General features: G+C 45.8%; 1 protein-coding gene across 2 annotated transcripts in view; it reads left to right on the forward strand.

The window, feature by feature from the left end:
- Positions 1-26,243, forward strand: part of IRF5 (interferon regulatory factor 5) — a 178,591-nt gene that overhangs the window by 107,903 nt on the left and 44,445 nt on the right. For both annotated transcript variants that reach the window (XR_015295522.1, XM_086918867.1), the window contains exons 3-4: positions 2,409-2,598; positions 6,427-6,476. Coding sequence is in view for 1 of the 2 variants with exons in the window: in XM_086918867.1 (XP_086774993.1) it covers positions 2,409-2,598; positions 6,427-6,476 (240 nt within the window). In the remaining variant the exon portion in view is untranslated. The remainder of the gene's footprint in view (positions 1-2,408; positions 2,599-6,426; positions 6,477-26,243) is intronic.

Raw genomic sequence — 26,243 nt, forward strand, 5'->3', positions numbered from 1 at the left:
GTGCCATTTTTATTAACTTATATATTCCTTCTCCGGGCTCGGATTAGCACTGATAAGGCCTGGAATGATGGTATTTCCTCCCACTCCCGCTGTTACGGGGAGAGCAACTCCTTCTCACCAGGCTTAGCTATTTTGTATTGGGGGACCAAATTTATAATTTACCCGTATTTAAATTACGTGTAGAACTTGGATAGACTACACCCCACTTACCTCTGTTCCTCGGTCTGCCGTCACACACTCTCAAAACCACATGTCAAGGTCCAATGTTCCACAAAACCTTACTGTGTAGTCCAATCAGCGCCTGGGTACACAGATTTGCCAGGGCCCTCCTTCTGCCGGGCTACTGAATCAATAATCTTATTTGAATTCTTTATTGGCGCCTTTTCCTCCACCGCCTGCAGGGTCTGCAGCCGAGGTTCACCAAGGTTAGTCTTCCCCCAGGCTCGCAGGCTAATAGTAGCCCAGTTGAAAAAGAATAAGCGATTGTACAACTGATTTTTGAAAACTGGATGGAAGATAAGGCAAACGGTTTCTCTCAGTACTCCCAACAACAAAAATAGGTAGACATATGCTTAGTGATGTGTTCCCAGAAAGAAGCTCTGAGTTAAATATAATGTCATGGTTCTGAGCAGAGTTGGTGAGAAGAAGTGCTACATCCACTTGGTTGAGTATGTGGCTGTGTGAGTGTGAGTGCCTGTATGAGTCTGTGAGTGGGTGCAAGTGGTTTCTGGGTCTCTGAGTGGATGTAAGAGTGATGTATGGGTGTGTGAGTGGGTGTATGGACGTGTGAGTGGGTGCATGTGTTTTTTTAATTGGTGTCTGGATCTGTGGATCAGCCGGTATGGGAGCCATACTGAGCACTGTGGTTGATCCGTGGATCCTTGCGTACCACAAAAAAAACATTTTGGAAAATTTCTTGCCTATGAGGGGTCCCTCACATACCCCTCCATCAGTCCCATGTGGTCAGGATACCTCTATCCTGACTCCTTATAACCTTTTCAGATTTTATCTCCCCCCCCCCCCCCCCCCCCCCCCTGGAAACTGTGGCCCGATTCTCTCAGGTTGCAGCCAGCCAGTCAAGGCATTGCTGTTGGTGCGTAGATCCATGTATCTACTGAGGTGAATCCACAGTTGATCTGCATCTCTAGATATATATATATACATAATTTTTTCTTTTTTTTCTTTAATAACTCAAAAACTAGCGCACAGATTTACACAAAATTACAAAAAGCACTCTTTTTGAAACAAGATCTAGCTTTCTGCCTAATTTGGTGTAATTCCGTTCAGCGGATCAAGCTGCAGCCGTGTTAAAAATCCCTATGGGAAATTGCATGGAGAACTTGTTTAGGACCCCCTTTTAGTGGGCCCCCACTTGATGAATCACCCTGAAACTTTTTGGACAACAGCTGAAGTGAGTGGCAGAGTAGTTTTGAACATTTTATCAATATTATTCAAACGGTGCCAAAGTTAATAGCAAAACAAAAGAAATGTTTTTCCTATGGAAAATAGGTATTTCTTTCTTCCTTTCTCCTAATTTCCTTGTTCATCAAGCATGTTACACAAAACACCCAACTACCAAGCAACATATTTAGCCAGGAAAGTTATATATAGTGCTCCCCCACAAGCATCTGACAGATGTCGGGGTTACCAACATAAAAGTTTTACTCGGCAGCAACATATTTTCACTCTGTTAGTGCATATAATATTCTACAAGTCTGCTAATAAATTCACATTTTGTGAAGGATTGCCATGTTCCTGCAAACGAGGGATAGATTCCCTCTAAATTCTGTCTGATGGAAGCATCATCAGAGATTATGTAGCTGTCTATTGGTTTCTAGGGTTCTTCTCCGTGAGTAGCAGGGATAATCATCCTTGTAAACTTCCAAATGTCCACAATATGGCCCAGTAAGGTAATGCTTGGCATTAACATCCACTGTGATCTCAAGATCACATTTTCAAATCCTAGCAAGGCCAGCTCAGCATTTCATGTGTCCAAGGTCTCTGAACTGAGGAGTATTAATTTGGGTAATAGTAGCACCAATTATTTAAATTCCTAATAAAAATAGAAGTGCCGAACCAAGTGCTACATAAAGAACATGTTTTTATTCTTATGAAAAAGGGAGTTAACACCAGCAAAGATTTTTCAGCAGTCAGCCTTCAGAGAAAATGTTGACCAGATCACCTCCGAACTTGGCAATCACCCTGCTGCTTCCAACATTCTACTGTGACATCACAACCAATCGGGTATGTTCCCTATACGCACACTCACTCTGGATTTCATCTGTTCCGCCTGATACTTGCCCCTTGTTATCACCTTCGAGAATCCTGTACCTATTAAGGACCCACATATTGTATTGATCACAGACCAGTTTATTCATGCATTTACTCCCAATGCTCTATCTTTGCAGGCCTGGGCCAAGGAGACTGGCAAGTACCAGGAGGGTGTGGATGAGCCAGACCCTGCCAAGTGGAAGGCTAACCTGCGTTGTGCCTTAAACAAAAGCCGCGAGTTCAAGCTACTGTATGATGGCACTAAGGAGACACCGATGCAGCCCTTCAAGATCTACGAGGTGTGCGAGATCCAGCAGACCAATGGAGGTACAAGAGGCCGGAGTGTAACAGACAAAAAGCTGTGGGACTGTGACTGGTGAAGATGCTGGAAGGGGAAGGGTGACACCTGTAGGTGTTTTTTTTCTTCCAGGAAGTGGTTAGATAGCCAAGAAAGTTGCAATGAAAGAAATGGGAGCGGGCGATGGGACAGTAGGGTGGGGCATCCTGAAGTGCTTTTGGTTTTGTGCCCTTTGGCTGGAAAATGTATCATTCAGATGGGTGTGTTGCCAAAATATTGTCTACAAAAATATCGCTCCTTTGGAGTTAATGATATATTGTCCCATTGTGTGTACATTTTTATTTTTGTAAACGGCATTTGAGACACAATATTTATGCAGGACGATATTTCTATGTATACCATTCTGACATGCAGGCAAGCAGATACCTGGCAGATCATCAGATGAGGTGAAACTTTCCCCTCAAATGAGTACACAGTTCAATTCTAAAGTTAAAAGGTACTGGGACGGTGCACATCGTTATAAGTACTGAAATGTCTGGTCGTTTTGTCACTTCGGTTACAGAAATCAGTAGCGGAGGTGAAGAGAAGTAGGAGGGAGTCCAAGAAGAAAGGGTCCTAGGCAGGAGTACGGATGTGGAATGACCTGGAGGTTACATAGCGCCCACAGAAACATCCTAGAAGAAAGACTGAAGGAGGGGAGATAGCGTTGTGTATTCTTAATTCGAATTAGCGTGAAATGGTGACAGGAGTGGGCACAACAGAACAGTCTGATCTTCTTATTGAAGTTGATAGTGAGAAATCTTGCTAATCGTGACATGCCCATCCTTTTCTTAGTATTATTCAAGCTCAAAAGTGGATTCTCGTCGTTGAAAATGAGCCGACATAAATTTAGTGGCGATGCCTTGGTAGATGGATTAATTTCTTAAATATATTTTCAGATTGGAGACTAAATTATGTAATTTATAATTGTATTGCGGGGGGGGGGTTGTAAAGCACTACGAAATATGGGAGGTGGCTCAGAGCTATTAAGAATGTTTAATTCCTCAGTGTTTATGAGGCAAGTATAATCAGATACTTATAGTGTTCTAAAATGGGAGTGGCATGAGCTCCGTCATTTGGCATGTGCAGGGTTGACATTTAATACTGTATAATTACTGTATAATTACCAGGGCACAAGTCCTAAAAAAAGAAGTGGGGGGACTAACTAGGGTAGGCAGTATGCAAGTGAAATCATGATGCTTACCATCACAGCACATGATGTCACGATGCCTGACATTGCATGTGACATACAGGAAGTGACCTCACTGGAAGTGACATCACAAGAAGCGACATCAGATATTAAGACCTCACACATATGTTTATCAGGTATATCATGAATAATTTCAAGCACTTTATGAGATTTAACAAATGAGATCAGGGTTGTGCGAAAAAAGTGTCGCAATCCAGATTCAAAATCAGGGCCTCAACTAATACATTTATTTTTGAAACCCTGCCACAAAGAAATTGGTGTTATGACATCGCTGTAAAGGTGCCCAGTAAATCTCAGGGAATAGTAATAATGGTGAGATACGACTGGAGTTTATTGCATTTGTTGGAGAGATCTGTGTTTTGTGAAGTCCCAGATTTAAATCGAAGTAGCATAGCAGATTATTGAGGCTTTCAAAAAAATGGAAACCGAATAAAGATGATTTGATTTGAGTCTACTGCAAAGCACATCGGGTAATATGCAGATGATAGATTTATTTTGTGTAGATAGTAAAGAGTGTTACTGCTTTTAACAGAGATCCTTTTTGTTACCTGCAGTTCATAAATTGTAATGTAGCACAGTGAGATATGAAGTACATGCGACTCCTACACCTTGTAACCTTGTCTCATGTAACTTATCTTGTACATTGATTTACACATATACATGATTTATTGTCAATGTATATAATGTGTGTGTTGCTTAAAGCACTCTGACACCCTGCATTGGGTTGCGTAGCGCTATTAAAAATAAAAAAAATAGTGCTATTGACATTGTTATTTGTGTCAATACTGAGACAGGCCAATGCATCAGTCTCTTTATGCCAGTCTTCACCTTCGTTATATTACCGAAGTGGTCTTGAATATATAATTCGGCCTCCCAGAGTGATCCATATTCTCAAGATCTCCTGTAAAATTATAAACAGATTCCAAGAAAAAGATGACCTATCCCTGATATTTACGGTGGCTCCTCCGTTGCGCACGTAGGCTCCACTTAATCAATTACGAAGCCTATGAAAGATTATCATTGCAAGTAATCCAAACTTGGAGGGAAAGAATTTTAATCCTCTTTTACATCATACCAGATACTGAGTCAATACTGTACAAAAGTCCTGAAGAAGGTGTGAAGATTTAGAAAACACCGAAACGCTGCGTCGACTGTTTCTGTTCACGTTTGACTCTACCATATAGTATCACTTTACCACTTTAGGTGGTTCTTAACCCTAATGTTTTTATCATGTTTTAGATTGTAACCCGTGTCGGGAGGTAATAAATTGTTTTAACCTTTTTTGCAACCAACAAAAACTTGCTTTTTGGATGTTACTTTCAGTTATCTTGGTGTGAATGTCTATTCTTTGCCTGCCTTAACAAGTTACCACAAGTGTATTAATATAGGGAGTATTATCTATATATCCCCTACCCCTTCTAGCACTATCTTGTCTGGCCACTCCAGCCTACTACTGTTGAAACAGGAACTTTTGTTTTGCTGACAAACACACTTTACAACAGGGTGGGTACATCGCTTGCAAACCCTGATCAGCATAGCCAAGTGGTCTCCTGAAGTTGAAAAGCTGTTCTTGCCATGTGAGGGCTTTCAGCTATATAATGATAAACAGTATAGTTATACCACTGTTCGCCCCAGAGCACCAATCACTAAGGTATGCCCTCATAAAAATGCCATAGAGCGCATTAAACTGATCATATCACATACATCTAATACAGCACAAAGCGAGTGAATGGTGCTATCACATCTCTTCCAATGGCACAGACCACCAAGATACGCCAACAAAATCACAATACAATCAAAAATATTTAAATATTTACTTAATTATCACTTACTGCAACAAAACACATTAGACAAAACACCTCACATGCATACCGTATCTGATGGTAGGCAATCACCTCTCTCCCAAAAGCACTAACTGCTAAAGAGACATCCGCCTCACAGGCTAAGTAGTACATGTACACAGAACATGGCACATAGATCCAGTACAACTTTGAGGTGCCACAAAGCCACAACACCAAATACAGATTAACACTTATGACTAGCAAATGTTAAGACCCTGAAGGCACACATACCTCACACTAAAATCATACACTCATCTCAAAGCGTAATACATTTCCATCTAACAACCTAGCACCATCTAACAATGCAAGTGGGTCGCCTCCATTTGAATCCTACACTCAATCTTGTCATCTCAGATTGGGCATACGTCTGTCTTTGGGACGAACAGAACACTTCATTAAACGACAGGTGAGTCTGTGGTATGCACATTTAGGTAGAACCAGGTGGAAAAGCACTTTCAAGATAACCCTTTGTGCTGTAAGGCCATGCTAGCCCAACTACGCTTGGATTTTGTTTTATGTGTCTCTCGTGTTAGATGCCAGGAGGGGCAGCTGAAGGAGAATCCTGAAATATGATTCTTGGGTGCATACTGGGGATTTTTTTTGCCTCTTTTTGTTTTTTACTTGACTTAACATTAATATTACTTGATATCAGATACCTGCATGAAATGTTTTATTCTGTTCTAAGGGCCCTTTAGAAAATAGGACTTCAGAAGCTGGCGGTGATTTTTTAAGATTGATAACTGGATTTTGCTCTATCTTTGTTACAGATTCATTCGCTGGAGATGAATACATCTGTGGCCAAGAAGACGATGAAGAGGTAACATTCTCCAATTGATAACCACTATCTCGGTTCTATTCGTAGAGCTGAGGGCTGATGTAGGAAGTAATTCATAACGGAAAAAGGATGTTTGAGGGAGCCCTTCCTCCCAGTGGTTTTTGTTCAATCTTCTTAGTCTAGCATGCAATGAGGAGGTAGTCTGTAGATGATGCAAGGAGGATGTGGGTAAAAGTCGTGGTTAAGCAGGGTTTGAAGCAGGGACTCTTTTTATGACCAACATCTGAAAACCTTCAGAAGCGCCCATGCAGGGGCAAGAGAAAGGATGACTGAGCGAGTTCTCATGTCTAGTACAACAACAGCTGTTACTTTGGGCCAAAATTGTTGGTGGTACCAGAGTAAAGTGGGCCAGCTGCCCCTTCCCCTCACTGCATGGAAGGTGAACAATATAACACTGGAAAACGACTTGCATGTTGCAGGAATACCTTTAGATGGGAAACAACCTTTACAACGCAACTTTTACAACACACTACCATTACAACAAAACTTTTACAACGCAACATCCACTACAACGCATACCACTACAACGCATGTCATTACAACGCATGTCATTACAATGCATACCATTACAACGCATAGTACCCTTACACTATCCAACACTTACCCTACTGTTGCACCCCCTGGAGTTAGAATAGTAATTTTTACCCCTACGCTATCCAACACTTACCCTACTGTTGCACCCCCTGTAGTTAGAATAGTAATTTTTACCCCTACACTATCCAACGCTTTCCCTACTGTTGCACCCATCTGGAGTTAGAATAGCAATTTTTACCCCTACACTATACAAATACTTACCATACATGCAATGTAATGTTATGCGTTGTAAAGGTAGTATGAGTTGTAATGGAATGCGTTGTAAAGGTAGTTTTAAAAATTTGTTTTAATGGCATGCGTTGTAATGGAATGCGTTGTAATGGATGTTGCGTTGTAAAAAATAGGTTGTAAAGGTATGCGTCGTAAAAGTATGTGTTGTAACGCCATACATCCCCTTTAGATACGAGCTCAAGGAAACAACCGACATATTTTAAAAGGAAGGTTTTACATATGGGTAAATGTTGTCATTGCTGCCGTCGGTCATTCCACCCACGCACGAAAACGGCCGCACTGCGGTGGAATTACCGCCGCGGTTAACGGGTTAAGGAACACGTATGTATATGACAGGGAAAATATTTTTTGCAATCAAATGAGTAATATTTTGAGAAATGTTATTGTTTTGCCGCCATGTTTTAGATTTCTGTATTTTACAACAGTAAGTACCACTACCTAAATTGACAGGTGTGAAAAGTAAATATGGATTTCAGTGAACTAAAAACATTCATCCTACGTCCGCTCCAGTCAGAGGGGATGAAATGGCCAGTCAAAGAGGGCAGTTAATTGGTGATGAGAGAGGGGAGACCCGGAAACGGCAGGCCACACATTTTTAAAGATGATCAGAGAGTGGGATTTGAGTCAAGTAGTAAACGGATAGCTATGAAGAGATGCCATCGTTGTGGGAAGCTGGCAGATTTTTAAGAGAGGATGACGGAAAAAAAAGTTTTAGTTGTTGGAAGCTGGAATATGCATCTACCTTTAGCTGTGGAAAGTTTTAGGGAAAAGGTAGGAATCAAAGATTACAACCAGGTGACAGGCAGAATGGGAGAGTGGCACTGATGAAGGAACACAATTGTTGTGGAGGGAACACATGTCTGAATGAAAGAAACTGTGAAAAACAGAAGAAAAAGTTACTAGCCTTCGATAAAGATCTTTCTGGTGGATACTCTACGTGTAGCCACAGATTTCTCACTTTTTAAATATTCTGTAGGCATCAGCCTGGATCCAGAAACTTTAAAAAGCAGTCCTATTGGGCACCTGTAGGCGGTGTTGTACAGCTCCGCACCAATGCAGTTCCAGACCCTGCACAAGTCCCTTATGTCTAAACATACTTCTCGCCCGGAAGGAGTCCCCCAGCTCGGAGCAATACATGTTATATAAAGTACAGTCGCTAAGTGCAAGCCCTTGCGTTTGAGGGCCTCGCCTCTCTCTAATCTCTACTGAAGCTATCAACTACCCCTGGGCATGGTGCTAGAAAGAACATTGGTCTTGCAGTCTCCTCGCCCCCCCCTCCCCCCCCACCCAACATGGTTCGAACTGTCCCTCAGCCAACCACCCCCCTGGCATGCCACAGTGTGAGTAAACCATAGTAAATCATCTATCCTCCTAGGCTTAATATTGTAAGGTGTGTTCACCTCCCTCGCCCTGCTCGTGGGAGTGTGTGTCATGGCAGCGGTCGGAGTATATCAATAGCTAGGGGCCCTCAGCGCTTGTTCCCTATGAAGTCACGATGGACCCCTCCCTTGCAGCTGTCTCCTCATCCATCTCCACCCCCAGTCGTCGGAAGTCTTCTAACAGTGCCATCCAAGCTATAGCATTCTCCAAGGACTTCTCATTGCTTGTGAGCCTTGCCATCCCCAGCCTACAACTGCCTTCGCATGCCGCCCATTTGCTAAATTCTTTGCGCCAGTGCTCTATCGCAGGTCCCTTCGCTGCTTTCCAATTGGAGGTAAGCTTGCGCTTCGTTAGAATCAATCCTAGGTCCATGAATTTGCTGGTGACCTTGGTCTTGGCCGTATGGGCGAAAAGATGTAGCAGGCCTATCTCTGGTGTCTGCTCTATCTCTCTATCCACTATTTGCGCCAGTGAATCCAGTGTTTCCTGCCAGAAGCTCACCAGGTTCGGACAGGACCTGAACATATGGAGGAAACCCGCTCCCTCCTGTCGGCACCTCGGGCAAGCCGCCTCCCCCCCGAAATATTCGCTCAGCTTAGCATGCGTAAGATATGCCAGGTGAAGGACATAGAACTGTATCAATTGGAACTGAGCATTATGGCAGCATTTCCAGGGTCTCTTAAGCTCATTTTCCCATGCTTTATCAGCTATAGGGTCCCCCAAACCTTCCTCCCATTTCTGGCGTAATACTGTCAGAGGAGGGCGCAGGTCCTCTGTGATTCTCCTGTAAAGGCAGGACACTGCTTTGATGGTACCCGCTGCCATCACCACTGTGAGAAGTTGGCCTGATATGTAGTGCTCACTATTTTAGTGATCACTATGTATCAGTCCAAACAACCCTTATTGATGATTGGTTGCAAGTCAACCTTATAGACCAGCTATCCTAGTAGCGTGGATACGAGCAGTCTTCGGGCTAAACTCTAGAGGGCGTGTTAAGCCAGCTGTTATACCATCACATATACCCCTTGAACACCAAGTGAAAGGACACCACACAAGTGTTATGAAAATAAACAGTGTATTTATTTAAATCACAACAGCCCTGTACTCTTTATGAGGACAGGGTACTGAGCACACAACAAAACTCTTACGAAAATACTTTAAGTTGCACAATTTACACAAATGCCCGAGGGGCACGAAAAACCATATACTCTGAAAGTGGAATGCGAAATTACTAGCAGGTAAGTACTATACTAATAGGCTTTTGAATCGCTAGTACTACGTTACTGAACCTTCAGATTACTAGTAGGAGGCCTAGGGGACTCGGGTGCAGAGTGTGCACTCTCACGCGGGATGCGGGACAAAGTCTATGGGAGCTAGTAAAGACAAAGTTAGTGGTCTCGGGCGAACCCAATAAGGTAGATCGAAAACGACCGTGGATCTGGACCCTTGGATAGTGAGGCTATGCTGGGGCACCGAAATGCCTAAGTTACCTAGCCCAGGGGCTGCAGCTGCATAGGTCTGAAAAGACGTCGGGAATCCTCGTTGACGAACCAGGAGCCTGAAGAAAGAAGTTGCTGGCAGGCGACCAGTGAAGATTGTTCGAAGTGATCCAAGTCTGGATCGAAGATGGATGACACCTGAAAGCAGAGGGGACCAAGTTTTTAATCACTAGCCAGTGATTGTGTGGGCACCAGGATGGCACCGGGCGAAGTCACCTCGACCAGGTGAGTGGGCCTCGACCAGGTGAGTGGGCGACGCTGGGCTCTGCAGTCTCACGGACCAGGAGGCGTTGTCGGCGACCAGGATGGAGGTGCGAGCTGTCCCACGATGGTTGATGCTGTCGACGTCGCTGGACACAGGATTGGGGCAACAAGTCTTGGCAAATTCAAGCCCACGCGGTGGACCTAAAATGGCGTCTGGAGTGGACCAGGAGGGTCCGGGGTGCTCCTCTTTTGGAAGGGAGCAAGGGCCAGTCTGGAGCAACCAGACCAGCAGTGGTGATGTTGTCGGGCGTCGTCGGGAAGGCCACAAGCCAGCGGGCTAGTAGCCAGACAACGGGGTGAGCAGCAAAAAGCAGAAGGGCCCGACGCAGATCTCGTGGATGCTGGGAGGCTGGACTTCGGTGCTGGAGCTGCTCAGGGTCGGGGCTTCTCGGACCCCAAAGCACTCACCAGAGGATCCCTCGGCGGTCGTGCTGGATAGAAGTCGTGCAGTTCTGATGATGGCCGGTCCCTCGAGGTCTCGTCGCACCTACGGTTCTCAGCTTAGCTATAGAGGTTGGTAGAGGTCAGAGGTGCCAGGGAAGCCGGGTCTCGTCGAGCTGGTCAGTCGGATTCCGGAGGAAGGACGTGCAGCAAACCGCAGTGTTCTTGGATGGTGCCTGCGGATGCAGGGTGACTACTCCTTAGTCACAAGGGAGAAATCTTGAGAAGAGTCGAGAGTTCCTTTCGTGGAAAGTAGTTTCTTGATTCAAAGATGATCTAATTTGGAAGGGTCCACGCTCCTGCCTTTATCCTAAAGAAAGGGGTGGGTACGCGACTAGGTCCTGCCCTAGGGGTGGGACCAGGAAGGGGGGTGGTTACACCCCTCTTCCATGCCAGACTTTCCCCAGGCCAGGGGCTGGTGTGCCCCTGGAACTGGTTCTAGCCGGCAGATGCGTAGTGAGCACCGGGGTGTCACTTGCAGTCACCTTCCTGTAAAGCCCTGCCTACCCAGGATACACAAAACCCTGTCTGGGATGGTGCTAGCACCGCCCCTGACAGAAAAGACTCGTGTCTGTGGTGGCAGCATCCATTTTGTGATGCTGAGGCTCGAGTTAACTTTAACCGGGGTTCACAGTTACATGCATGTCGTGTCCCTCTAGAAGGGTGGAATGCTAACCCCGTCGCCAGAATTGGCGAGGGGTTAGTATTCCAATTCGTATGACACCTTACTCGACATGTTTTGATACAGCGATACCAGAGATAGCATTTAACCGCGAGGATTATAATGCACTTGAGAGTATATGGTATGCGTTATCATGGAACAGCTATTAGGACTTGGTTCCGCAAGCTGCAAACGGGCTCAGCTCATGCCAGAGCACCATCTCACACGATTCCAAGCACTCTGCCTTCAGGATTGTCAAGGCCTGCCATAGGAGTGACTGATAGGAATCTGTGTGTCCATTTTTAGGGTTAGATATAGGTATACTATATTTAAAGCAAAGGGTGATTACACCACCTTGCCCCAGCTGTCGTGCAGCCAGTTGTGTCAGATTTAGATGGCCATCCAGGGGTGGCACAATACATGCTTCAGCCCCTGGTAGGCCCTGGGTACACCTATGCCCTGAGTTACAGGGTCTGATAAGGTGGCCCAGTACCAATTGGAAATGTACCTAAGGTACATGGAATCCATTTTAGAGAGAGAGCAGTAGGCCTGGGGTCCTGATTGGCAGGGTCCCAGGCCAACCTAGTCGGAAAACCAGATAAACACCAGGCAAAAAGTTGGGGGCAACCATAGTCAGGTATCCACCTTCCTACAACCACATACTGACAAGCCGGTGAAGTGGTAGGTACTGTCAAGCCCGATCCCAGTGTTTTCTGACGGCAGCTGTGAGACTGCATGCAATAAGAAGTCCCCTTGTGGAAGATCATGTCGCGCGCGAAGTTCTGCAAATGGGAGGAGGTTGTTATCCTCATAGAGGTCTCCCAGCGTCATGAGTCCCAGTTCCTCCCAGGTCCGTAGTCCTCCCCAATCGCCCCCATGTGGGAGTGCCACACACACAGTTAGCGGGATTCCAGGTGCATAAAGCCTCCGGTTCCTCATTGTCCTAGCCAGGCGAAGCCAACACCGCCGAAGCACCCACACGTCAGTGGTGAGCGACCTAGGCGCACTGATGTCAGGTGCTTTCTAGACTGTCCGTGCATTACTTGTGTGCAGATCTAAAAAATCAGGACCTTTTTAGATGTGTAAACAATCCAGTTCACACAATGGGAAACCAAGAGTGTCAGTGAAGAATCTGTGGTCAGTTAGATAATGTATACAGCAGAAAGATTATTACCGAAAGTAAATAACTTGTTCTTCAGAGGGATACTTCTAACCGTAGATTCCCCACCTTGGAAATGGATGCCATAGCAGTACCTACCAAAGTGGTGGGTTTGTGAACTAACTCATGCCAAATGGTACTGCAGGAGCGAGTGGGCAAAATGTCCCTCTCGATGGACCTGACTGTCCAGGCAGTAGTGCTATGTGTGTACTGATACCCACTTAGCCGCTTGATAGATGTCCAAGACAGGCACTCCATGTGCTAATGCAATGGCAGCAGCTTTGTTCCTAATGGAATGAGCCCACAAGCTTTCTGGGGACTCCTTATTAGCCAGTTCATAGCAGATCTTTGTGCAGAGAACAATCCATCACGAGATGCTCCTTTTTTGCATTGCCTTGTCCTTCTGTGCTCTTGAAAATCATGCTAAGAGCTGATTGTCCACTCAATGCACCTACACTGTGTGGAGCACTTGATCAGCAGCCACAGCTCGTTTTTACGAACACATTTAACATAATTACTTTGTGCTGAAAATGAATTTGTTTTTCTTGTATTCTCTTGTTGTTTCAGATAACCCCTGACGAAGGTCCCGAAATGCATAGGGTTGGATTGTCATAAATGTTTTAGATTGTATGTTACACTTTCAATTTATGCTTAGGGTTTTATTCACAGTAATCAGATGTATGATTAGAAACCTGTCTCTAAGAACAAGCCTATGGTTTACCTTTGTGTACAGAGTCTGTTATTTTGAATGTATTTTTTCAAAATTACCACGGTTGTTGCGTGTTAGAGTCCCAGCCGCCTGTTCAGGGACTAGGCCACTTACAAATCCTACTGAGGCATCACAAAGGGTTTAGGCGGAAACAAATGCTGCCAACCTTTCAAAAATCTAATCACAAATAATGTAGGCTGATCCAGCAACCTCAAAAAGTTGAAAGAGGTGATAAGTAGCCCTTACTACTACCCAGAGCAAGTCCTTGCTTGGCTAGCAAGAGAACAAACAACAAAACGTCAGACAGCTTCACCTCTAATGGGACAATTTGTTGGGTGCTGCAATAATCCACAAATGTATCTCAACAACCAAAGTACAATGATTTTCAGGATGCAGTACTTGCTGTCAAGTTGGCATCAACGACCTCAGGTGGCATGTCGAAGCCAACTACTGTCACTAAATCTCCAACCATTGAGATGTACATTGTGCATGCCTGAGTGCATCAGTCTGTCCTGCTGTGGCAGAAGATCCTCCAAAAGCATTATATTGATAGGTGGAGAGATACCCAGGATTCCAGATATTATACTCTCCTGACCCAATATGTTACCACTTGGATGACTTGCACCTGGTTGTTTCTGATCTTCCTCACAACTTGGAGAGGCAGTGGCAGGAAGGCATACAAGAGTCCTGCACTTTACTCTAAGCCAAAGGCTCTCTCAGAGAGAGAGCTGCTTAGGAAACTTCAAAGAGTGAAATTGATGACACTGCGTTTTCTCAACAGTGGTGAAAAGATTGAGACCAGGTTCTCCACATTGCTGAAGATTCCCTGTCTCACTTCTGGGTGTAACTGGCGTTCCTGATTCACTAAGCATCGGCAGCTGAGTTCATCCACCTTGGCACTCAAAGATCCCGCCAAGGAACTACCTTGGCCGTCCAGCCACTTCCAGGGGCATTAAGTTTCCTGACACAGGGCCCAGGACCCCACTACGCACTGCTTGTTGAATTAGAAAATGGCAGTGGTGTTGTACTACCCTTTCTTTGATGGTGGACAGGAAAACCTTCAACACCAAGCAAATAACCGTCAACGCCAGCAAATGATGTGGAGCCGAGTCACCACAGGCCTCTGATCTCCACAGCTTCTCAGTGGCCTCCCCTGCCTAGTAGTGATGCATCCTTGACCACTGTCAGCTGTGGGTGGAGGAAGGCGAGGAGTCTGCCACTGACCTAGTCACAGTCCAATAGCCACTACTGCAGTACTTTTGCGCCCCCCCAGCAATCTGCAATACAGTCTGACAAATTTCCCTGATGGGGTGTCCACATGGATTTGAGGTCCCACTACAGAGCCCACGTGTGACATCTAGTGTGTTTGGCCAGCATGATGGAAGAAGCCAACAACCCCAGGAGCCTCAGAGGCATCTGTACCAAGATCCAGGCCCGCTTAAACAGTAGGATCATTGCCTGAATGTCATGGGCTCTCTGCTCCGGGAGAAGCTCACAAAATCACTCCATACCTAGAATAGGTGCGATGAATGTGTGTGTCTGCGAAGGAGCCAGGTGGGACTTCAGCATGTTGATAGTGCACCCCAACAATGTTAGGAGGTTCACTGAAGTCTGGAAGAAGGTCATGATAGGCCAGAGTGAGCCCACCTTCATCAGCAAGTAATTGAGTTAAAGGAAAACTGGTACCTCCAAACTCCAAAGGTTTGCTGTGACCACCGCCATAACTTTCCTGAACTCCCAAGGGGCGCAGGTGAGGTAAAAAAGGAGCACTGTGAACTGAAAATGCTCTTGGCCCACAATAAATTGCAGGTAGCGTGTGTGGGCCTGCAGGATGAGGATATAGAAATTGGCATCCTGCATGTTCAACACCACCATATAGTCTCCAAGCTCTAGGGCGACAGGACCTGGACTAGCGTAAGCATCTTTAATTTGCCCTTGTGCAGGAAGGCATTGACAGCAGTAACACCCAGTTCATACTTCCAACGCCAGAACCGTCTGTATGGCTTCTTTAGAAAAAAGGACCTGCACTTCCTCCTGCAAGATGGACAGGTGATCCACCATCATCCGCTCTGGTGGTCGTGCATGGTGCAGCAGGTTAGAGAGAAATGGGAGGGCGTAGCCCGTTGTACAATTTGAAGGACCACTTGCCTGAAGTCAAAGCCTGCCACCCATAGAGGAAACATCAGATCCTGCCTCTGACAGGGTTGTGACTGTATGCTGACAAGGACACACGAAAGTGGTATTGCGCTGCTGGAAGGGCGGAGGATTACGCTGCACAGTGTCCCTGTTGTTCAAAACATTGTCTCTAAGCACTGTGGCCATGGCCAAAAAGGGATGAAAGGCCTGTTCGACTGATGGAGGAGTCTGGCGCTGGCAAAATGGAAAACCTCTACTCTAGCCACAGAGAGGGTCAAACAGCCTGGTTGGGGAAAATGTGTTTCACAGATGTTTTTATTTCTTTCAGTCCACGTTAGGGTGAAGCAGTAGGGAAAGCATTGGGGTTAACTTTGCTCAAGGGCATTTGTACCAGAAGCTCTCTGGCGGTTGGTGTTGAGTGAGAAAAGCTGGGTCACCTGGTGCAGGGCAATGGTGAGGAGCAACCTGCTGTCAACTGGTTGACCTGAACAAGGTTTTGACTAAGTGCTCGAAAGAGTGTCTGTAAAGGCCTCATTAAATGGTAACTGTGGCTGTATGGGAGAATGAACAGGTTGCAGTACTTCAGTTAAAACAGTAGTCTTTACTTCCTTGGTGGGTAGCTGTAAATCCAGAACTTCTGCTGCCCTTGGCATGACCACAGCGAAAAGGATGGCTCTGCTTGTTACTTTCAGAAGGGATCGAAGTCTGCGTGCAGCTACACAAAAAACCTACCATCCTGCAGCACTACTGCTTTTAAATATTCTGGATCTAGTCTGACACTTTAGGAATATTTACAAAGTGAGGAATCTGTGATTAAAAGTAGCCATCAGAATTGTGGTTTTATTAAAATCGAAGGGTAAAGATGAGTGTTTGATAAGGGATGGATTACAAAAGAGCAGAAAGGTATAACATCTTGGAGTTTGAGGTTCAAAGTACATAAGTGAAGAGTGCCCTGGTTGTTTTCAGAATATAAGCATGAAAACAAAACTGAAGGAGGTCACCTTGAGGACCAACAGCAACCTGCCTTCTAACCTGGTTACCGGTATGTCCCCTGACCCTATCCTATTCCACATTATCTCTTATCTGCCTCATCCCTGGTTTGTCCACATGTGACCAGTCACTCCTTGCTCGGTTTCCCTTAGTAGACTGAAATACAGCCCCCACCAATTGTCTTGGCTCTTCTGTGGCCATGATCGCTTTTGAACCTTCACCAACAACGGCTACCTCGTGTGTTCGTACAAACCTCTGTCCCTTACCACTCAATATCAAATGACTCACATATTCTCTCATTGTTGTCCAATGAGCCACAGGTCTGGGTTTGTCTGATATTAATCATTCACTCTCTTCACTTTGAAAGTGCTCTGTCAAATAGTAGGAGTCTTTAAGAACACACCTGCTGTTCGTCATCATTTGACTGGTCAAGTTACTCCAATCTGCCGACTCAGTCTGCAAACTTCACATTACAAGCCGATGAATGAAAGCAACCTTAAAGTGACCCATTTCTTCACATTAATAGGTAGAACTGGACAAGAGATAAACTATCATCGGGTAGGAAGACGAAGAAAAGTCAAACCCGGTATAAACTCATTAAGATTACCAAGAATTTACCGATCCACAGACCCGGAGCATAAACCTGGAGGTCATTATCTGAGAAAATTAAAAACTGGCAAAGTGTGAACTGATGGCAGGAAGACTATGGAGCTAAAGGCCTCGACCAGAGATTTCTACAAAAGATTTTAAAGGGAAGTTAGCATACATTTGCCCAGATGAGAAAATTACATTCACTCTTTAAAAAAAACCCTTTTTAAAACCTCTGTTAAGGAGGCAACGTTACCATCCAAAAACAAAAAAGACACGCTGACATTGGCCAGTTATGTTGAGATAAGTAACCCTGATACCTCCAATATACTGCTCATGGCATCATATATATCACAGATGGGATCACACATGATATTATTGGCATCATTACTGACATCCCGCCATCGCTGCGATTATTGATGGCATCACTGCAATCTTATACTGAGCATGGAGTCTTACTAAAAGCCCATTTACCTGTCTATGATGTACAGGACAGAGGCAGAGGAGGACTTCACCGAGCTCTGAGGGAGGATGGCTCAAGTGAAGTGAAGTGAAGGTGAATGCTACTAAGAAGAGTTCATGTGAAAGGCTTGCCAAAGTTTTTTTAATGTTTGAAAGGCTTCGCTAAAAGCTGATAAGACTACTCATCACCACTGTTGATGGATCTTTCCTTGAAACCATAATACTGGGCGATATGCCACACCAGCCATGGTTGTCAGCGCTTAGTATTAAAATGTTGTGGATTGAGCAGATTACTCATGTATGTTGTTTGCCCAATGTATAGCTGGGGTGTAAACCTACACCAAGTTGAGCAAGTATTGCTGGGCATCATGTGAATTAAGGTTAATAATAAAATATACTGGAAGAATTTGAGGATTTGTGAGTGTACAAAGTAGCAGTCAGATAACCAGATACTGGATTTTGCTTATTTAAAATTCAAATACAAGCCTAAAGAAGCTGAGAGGAAGAGAAAGTATGAGATATCACAAGCTGGAAACTTGGGTCAAGCAAAGGGTAGATTCTAAACGTGTTGTACCGATAACCTACAAATCATACCCTAAGAGAAGGACGACTTGAGGAACATTCTAGTCCACTCTGAAGAATGAAATAAACCCTCACTGAAGAAAGGAGATATATGAAATTTCATCCGGGTAGATTTATTCGCTAGAGGGATTAAATAATATTATTTCATTAATGTCTTATCGCACGTAAAAATGTACAAGATGCCGAAATGCCATTGGTTAAGATGGGCAAGAGCTAGAGATTATAACACACTTCACCACTCATGAGGAAGGGCTTTACATTTGTAGGAATATATGATCTATCTATGAACAATTTATATCACTCTGATGCTAAATGAAATAACTTTATGTCGTTATGGGTTCATCATACATATTTTAGAGAATGGTGTTCTAAACTTAGGCCTTCTGCTCTGGGCACAGCATACTGTTTTAGAAGCAAACACTGTGCATACATGTGATATTTATATTGCCAAAAAGTAGCAAAGACAAAGTTGCAGTCAATGAGTGCCTGTCGAAGAAGCAGGGTTCTGATAGTGAACTTCGTCATGATGTACTGTTCTTTAAATAGGTATGACATCAGCGCATTCCTAAATTGGGGGAGGCTTAGGACAGGCCTGATGGATACAGGGATGTTTTTACAGATCTTGTGTGCATAAATGGAGAACACATGTTGTCTGTTTATTTTTTTTCAGTTTGCTTTTCATCTCCAGTTTTATGGTGTTATCGTTCTGGGTATGTCTAGGGCAACTAAGTAGCAAGCTTGTCAGCCAGACATGTGGGGGTATTTTTGTGATAGCTTTGTCGATTTTGCAGTTGGTTTTGAAGAGAGTTAGGGCTGCTAAGTGAAGTCAGTGGAGTTCCATCAGAGTGGGCTGATGTAGTCCTATTTCTTCAGACCCATGATGAATTGTGCTGCAGTCTGTAGGATGCCTTTAATGGGGGGCCAGTGTGCAGTCTGAGAAGCAGTGGAGCAGGGTGTTGGCACCACTGCGATGCAAGAGCACGAGTGCTAGGACAGCACTGAAATCCCTTTCTTGTTGATGTGTTTCTTGAGGACTAAGTTGAAGCCCCGGGTGAATCAGAGTGACTTAGCGTTGTTGACCAAGGTTTGGACTAGTTGTTGACTGTTCACTGGAAATACTAAAACCTGTTTTGAGGGATTGTTATGCTTTAAGTAGTCACAGATCATCCAGTTCTGGAACATAATTTTGAGAGTTTAGAAATACAAGCAGACTCATTGGTAAGTAGGCTTGACAAATGGAATGATAAATCTTGCACAATACATTTCAACAATCACAAACCAGATTGGTTCCAGTTTGATAGGTTTTATGCAAACAGGAATACTAAATGAATCTTGAATTGGGACACTCTTTGATGCAGAGTGTGATGTTGTGAGCAGTCTAGTAGTTGGGTGGGCGGAGTTAGTGGGTGAAGGGAAGAGGAGGAGACTGGGAAGGAAAGGGCAGTTAGAGCAGGGACAGGGACATAGCAAGAAGCACAGAATAAAGCTCTTGTTAAATATGATTAGTGTTTGTCGTTATTGATACAAAGACACGACAGCTGGCGACGAGGGTGGGATGATGCAGTCTGCCATCCCTAGAACCCCACGAAGAAGCGTCCCGTCCCTTGCAGCGCAGAAAGAGGAAAACGCTGCTGAAGACACATGTGTCTTCATTGAGGCCGCCGCCCAGACCAAGAGGCCAGCGGTATTCGCCCCTGCTCCGCGATCGGCTGGTCGCGTAGAGCCCCGAGGGAGAAGCGTCATCGAGCGCTGGGAGCGTTTGATGTAAAACGCTGGTGCGCACCAAAAAGGTGCTCACCCCCGATGCGTGTAAAACGGCACGCACTCGTGGAGAAGAAATCGGGAGCCTACCCCGATCCTGCCTGCTGCTCCGGTGACTGAGAGGCGTCTGAGGCATTGTCAAAAGCCTTGTGAAAGTGCCCTGAAACCAAGCGCTATTCGGCGCCAAAAATCGGGAGCTCATCCCGGATGCGTGAGACTTGGGGCGCGGTCGCCGATCGAGAGCGTGACTGGAGAAAGTAAGTCAGGAGCCCACCCCGATCTTACCTGAATGCTGCAGCGACGCAGAAAAGTGAGAGGCCGTAGAGCAGCCCCACCGCCTCCAAAGCCGGCTGCCGGTGAGTCCTGGAAAGAATCAGCCCTGAGAGAATGAATGGAGATTGAAGTCTCGTGTGAGCTGGGAGTTCAGGGATGGCGGCCATCTTGGAATCAGGTAGCTATTAGGACATCCCCTATGTGAGGATTGCAAGCGGCCATTTTAAAGTCAGGCAGTGTCAGACATTAAGAAATAAGCATTGAGGCATGCAAAATAAGCACTGGCAAAAGCACCAGGAAGGCAAACAAGCATTGCTAGATGCAAAACAAGCATTGGCAAAACAAGAAGCAAACAAACCAGCATTGGCAACGACCCAATAAGCATTGGCAAAGGCCAGAAACAACCAAACAAGCATTGAGAGATGCAAACAAGCACTGGTAAGTGCAAAACAAGCATTGGCAAAAGCAAGCAGCAAACAAACAAGCATTGGCAAAGACCAAACAGGCATTGGCAAAGACCAAACAGGCATTGGCGAAGACCAAACAAGCACTGGCAAAGCCAATAGACAAGCAGACCAGCATTGGTAAATGCAAAACAAGTGTTGGCAAAGACCAAACAAACATTGACGAAGACAAGCAAACACAAGAGGTGCCAGAGACCAAGCGCCAGCTAATGCAAGAGACAGATAAAGATAACGTTGAGCACAAACCGAAGAGTGCAGTCCTGCTGAAGAACCCGAAGAGGGCAGAAGTGCAGAAGACCCCGAAGAGGGCAGAAGTGCAGGAGACCCCAAAGAGGGCAGAATTACTGAAGACCCTGAAGAGGGCGGAATTATGGACGGCCCAGAAAAGAATATAAACAAGCCCGGATGAACACAGGTTCTGAAGTCAGCGAGCACAAGCAAGTGCACATCCTAAATGCACCAATCACATGCCGATCCCGAATGCAATGAGCACGAGCAAAGACAAGCACCATGTGAAGACAGACAAGTAAAAGTAACAGAAGCATGGGTAGATGAATGCCAAGGGAGCCATATCCCATCAACAAAGTGATTGGATAACCTGAACTCGTCCAGAAAAGAGATGCATGAGCAAACAAGATGTCAAATGTGCCAGGCGTCCTCGCGAAAAAATCACTACTCACCTGCGGCTAGCATGCGACTCTAAAGGAAGCGAGCCACGAGTCATGCATAGCATAGCTGAGTGGTGGCCATTCTGAACTCATGAAATTCAAGCTGTCATTCACTGGGGCATACGGAAATAGTTGCGAAGCCTATCAACCCCAAAGAAACGACTAGGCCAAGGATCTCGGCTAAAGAGAGTCAGCAAAGAAACGGGAAGCAAAATAAAGGAGTAAAGTAAAGGAGATCAGAATCTCCTACCCTCATGGAGGTGAGGAAAGCAACAAAATGGTCCAATCCCTGCCTTGGAGTACCACCCCCAGTGACACAGACTGACACTCAGAGTTTGAGTCCCAAATGGAACCGGTGGCTGGAATCACTGGATGATTTTCTCGACGCAATCGGTGAACGAAGGAATAGAAATTGTCTGATGGTACTCCTCCAGCTGGTGGGTCATGAAGGCCGACGTCTAATCAACACCTTTTCTGAAAAGGACACAGAGACCTATGAAAGACTTCAAGAGAAGTTACGTGCACATTTCCATGCACAGGCCGATGTAGATCATGATCGCATTACCTTCAACACAGCACGGCAGGAACCAGGGGAACCATTGCCAAACTTCATCACCCAGGGAGAAAATTACAAAAAACAATTTGATGGACAGAATGTAGATCAATGTCTTACATTCACCCCAGTACAAGGATCTGGGCCTAAATCCATCGTTTTTTGCACTCCACACCACCCTGGGTTAGATAATGGCTTTATGCAAATCAGCTCTGACCCTGTGCCCCATGGGAACAGTCCAGTCCGAACTACACAGCCATATCTTTCCCAGACCGGAATCAAGCATCCGAGGACCGGACCGGTTTTGAGGTAACACCTCTCATCAGCCCGGCTAGCTTGACTCCAGTGGTGTGGAGGCTCTGGGACCCACGTCTGGGCTACCCCAGTACACTCAGGGAGAAAATTACAAAAAACAATTTGATGGACAGAATGTAGATCAATGTCTTACATTCACCCCAGTACAAGGATCTGGGCCTAAATCCATCGTTTTTTGCACTCCACACCACCCTGGGTTAGATAATGGCTTTATGCAAATCAGCTCTGACCCTGTGCCCCATGGGAACAGTCCAGTCCGAACTACACAGCCATATCTTTCCCAGACCGGAATCAAGCATCCGAGGACCGGACCGGTTTCGAGGTAACACCTCTCATCAGCCCGGCTAGCTTGACTCCAGTGGTGTGGAGGCTCTGGGACCCACGTCTGGGCTACCCCAGTACACTCAGGGAGAAAATTACAAAAAACAATTTGATGGACAGAATGTAGATCAATGTCTTACATTCACCCCAGTACAAGGATCTGGGCCTAAATCCATCGTTTTTTGCACTCCACACCACCCTGGGTTAGATAATGGCTTTATGCAAATCAGCTCTGACCCTGTGCCCCATGGGAACAGTCCAGTCCGAACTACACAGCCATATCTTTCCCAGACCGGAATCAAGCATCCGAGGACCGGACCGGTTTCGAGGTAACACCTCTCATCAGCCCGGCTAGCTTGACTCCAGTGGTGTGGAGGCTCTGGGACCCACGTCTGGGCTACCCCAGTACACTCAGGGAGAAAATTACAAAAAACAATTTGATGGACAGAATGTAGATCAATGTCTTACATTCACCCCAGTACAAGGATCTGGGCCTAAATCCATCGTTTTTTGCACTCCACACCACCCTGGGTTAGATAATGGCTTTATGCAAATCAGCTCTGACCCTGTGCCCCATGGGAACAGTCCAGTCCGAACTACACAGCCATATCTTTCCCAGACCGGAATCAAGCATCCGAGGACCGGACCGGTTTCGAGGTAACACCTCTCATCAGCCCGGCTAGCTTGACTCCAGTGGTGTGGAGGCTCTGGGACCCACGTCTGGGCTACCCCAGTACACTCAGGGAGAAAATTACAAAAAACAATTTGATGGACAGAATGTAGATCAATGTCTTACATTCACCCCAGTACAAGGATCTGGGCCTAAATCCATCGTTTTTTGCACTCCACACCACCCTGGGTTAGATAATGGCTTTATGCAAATCAGCTCTGACCCTGTGCCCCATGGGAACAGTCCAGTCCGAACTACACAGCCATATCTTTCCCAGACCGGAATCAAGCATCCGAGGACCGGACCGGTTTCGAGGTAACACCTCTCATCAGCCCGGCTAGCTTGACTCCAGTGGTGTGGAGGCTCTGGGACCCACGTCTGGGCTACCCCAGTACACTCAGGGAGAAAATTACAAAAAACAATTTGATGGACAGAATGTAGATCAATGTCTTACATTCACCCCAGTACAAGGATCTGGGCCTAAATCCATCGTTTTTTGCACTCCACACCACCCTGGGTTAGATAATGGCTTTATGCAAATCAGCTCTGACCCTGTGCCCCATGGGAACAGTCCAGTCCGAACTACACAGCCATATCTTTCCCAGACCGGAATCAAGCATCCGAGGACCGGACCGGTTTCGAGGTAACACCTCTCATCAGCCCGGCTAGCTTGACTCCAGTGGTGTGGAGGCTCTGGGACCCACGTCTGGGCTACCCCAGTACACTCAGGGAGAAAATTACAAAAAACAATTTGATGGACAGAATGTAGATCAATGTCTTACATTCACCCCAGTACAAGGATCTGGGCCTAAATCCATCGTTTTTTGCACTCCACACCACCCTGGGTTAGATAATGGCTTTATGCAAATCAGCTCTGACCCTGTGCCCCATGGGAACAGTCCAGTCCGAACTACACAGCCATATCTTTCCCAGACCGGAATCAAGCATCCGAGGACCGGACCGGTTTCGAGGTAACACCTCTCATCAGCCCGGCTAGCTTGACTCCAGTGGTGTGGAGGCTCTGGGACCCACGTCTGGGCTACCCCAGTACACTCAGGGAGAAAATTACAAAAAACAATTTGATGGACAGAATGTAGATCAATGTCTTACATTCACCCCAGTACAAGGATCTGGGCCTAAATCCATCGTTTTTTGCACTCCACACCACCCTGGGTTAGATAATGGCTTTATGCAAATCAGCTCTGACCCTGTGCCCCATGGGAACAGTCCAGTCCGAACTACACAGCCATATCTTTCCCAGACCGGAATCAAGCATCCGAGGACCGGACCGGTTTCGAGGTAACACCTCTCATCAGCCCGGCTAGCTTGACTCCAGTGGTGTGGAGGCTCTGGGACCCACGTCTGGGCTACCCCAGTACACTCAGGGAGAAAATTACAAAAAACAATTTGATGGACAGAATGTAGATCAATGTCTTACATTCACCCCAGTACAAGGATCTGGGCCTAAATCCATCGTTTTTTGCACTCCACACCACCCTGGGTTAGATAATGGCTTTATGCAAATCAGCTCTGACCCTGTGCCCCATGGGAACAGTCCAGTCCGAACTACACAGCCATATCTTTCCCAGACCGGAATCAAGCATCCGAGGACCGGACCGGTTTCGAGGTAACACCTCTCATCAGCCCGGCTAGCTTGACTCCAGTGGTGTGGAGGCTCTGGGACCCACGTCTGGGCTACCCCAGTACACTCAGGGAGAAAATTACAAAAAACAATTTGATGGACAGAATGTAGATCAATGTCTTATGTTTGCAAACTTCATCACCCGGCTGCAAAGTCTGGTAAACGGTTGCCAGTTCAACACATTTACAAATGAGGAAGCAGTTCGGCTTCGGATATTTGAAGGCTGTTCAGACTCTAACACGAAACACAAGATCCTTCAAGGGCATTGGTCGCTAAAAGGAATCATCAGGAAAGCTGATGTTGGAGTGCAGATCAAAGCAGGATACGTATCAGAAGAATTGCACACTATTGCAAGAACCAAAGATACCAGGAAAGAGACCTCCCCTATGTCTGAGAATAAAGTCACAGAAACAAACAAAACCAGAAAGATGAAGGATGAAGGTAGATCGAAGAGAAGACGGCGGGAGAGACAAAATGACAGAGAATACTCAGAGTCAACAACACAAAGGACCGAGATAATCCAGGACTGTGATAGTGTCGCTGACACAACCTCGAGGAATTATTCAACCTTAAGGAGTCATTCAAAGTATGGCACAAAATACTCTGAAAAGGATGAAGTGTCAAGTGAGACAGATCGCACCCATGGACAATACGGCAGCCTGCCCACCAAGCAGGCAAGGAAGACAAACTATAAGAGATTGAACCAGTCATGTCATCACCGGAAGTTGATACATGACCATGCCCAAACACCTCACTGTTTGCCAATTGCTGGAGATGATTACGAAGAAACATCAAGCTGGAGAAGACATCACACCCGCTGCGCAGATGTTAGTGCATCAAACAAGGGGGAAGAAGAAGTCAAGCGCAGAAGCTGGGCTGATTCTCGCATCCATGACATCCGAGATAACGGGGAAACTGAGAATACGTCATTAACAGCACGTGAGAGAGGTAGAGATGAAATACCAGAGGATCAAACACGAGAAACAAACACATGGTTGTCAAACAACTTCTCCAGTGAAATGACACCGCAGATACTTCGAGAAAGATACTCGGAGAAGTATCCCAAAAATAACTCCGACGCGAAGAGCAATTTGTCATGGCCTACTCATGTCAGAGATTTACCAGTCAAGCCATTCTACAAGGAACGTTCTCAACGACAATTGACACCTGACTCCTCTTACTCCGGAGACATGTCTGTCCGATCCTGGGGATCAACACAAGACTCCTCTGATTCCGAATGCATGTCTGTCCCATCCTTTGAGTCGACGGGGTCAGGGTCCCACCAACGACCACGGCATCAAACACCCGAACACCTCATGCAACCGAAGGACATTCTTCCCGTCGAGAGCAACCTACCTCACTCCAATGTTCCTGAACATTCCATCA

This window comes from Lissotriton vulgaris, chromosome 1_1, assembly GCF_964263255.1.
Source record: "Lissotriton vulgaris chromosome 1_1, aLisVul1.2, whole genome shotgun sequence".
NCBI lineage: Eukaryota > Metazoa > Chordata > Amphibia > Caudata > Salamandridae > Lissotriton > Lissotriton vulgaris.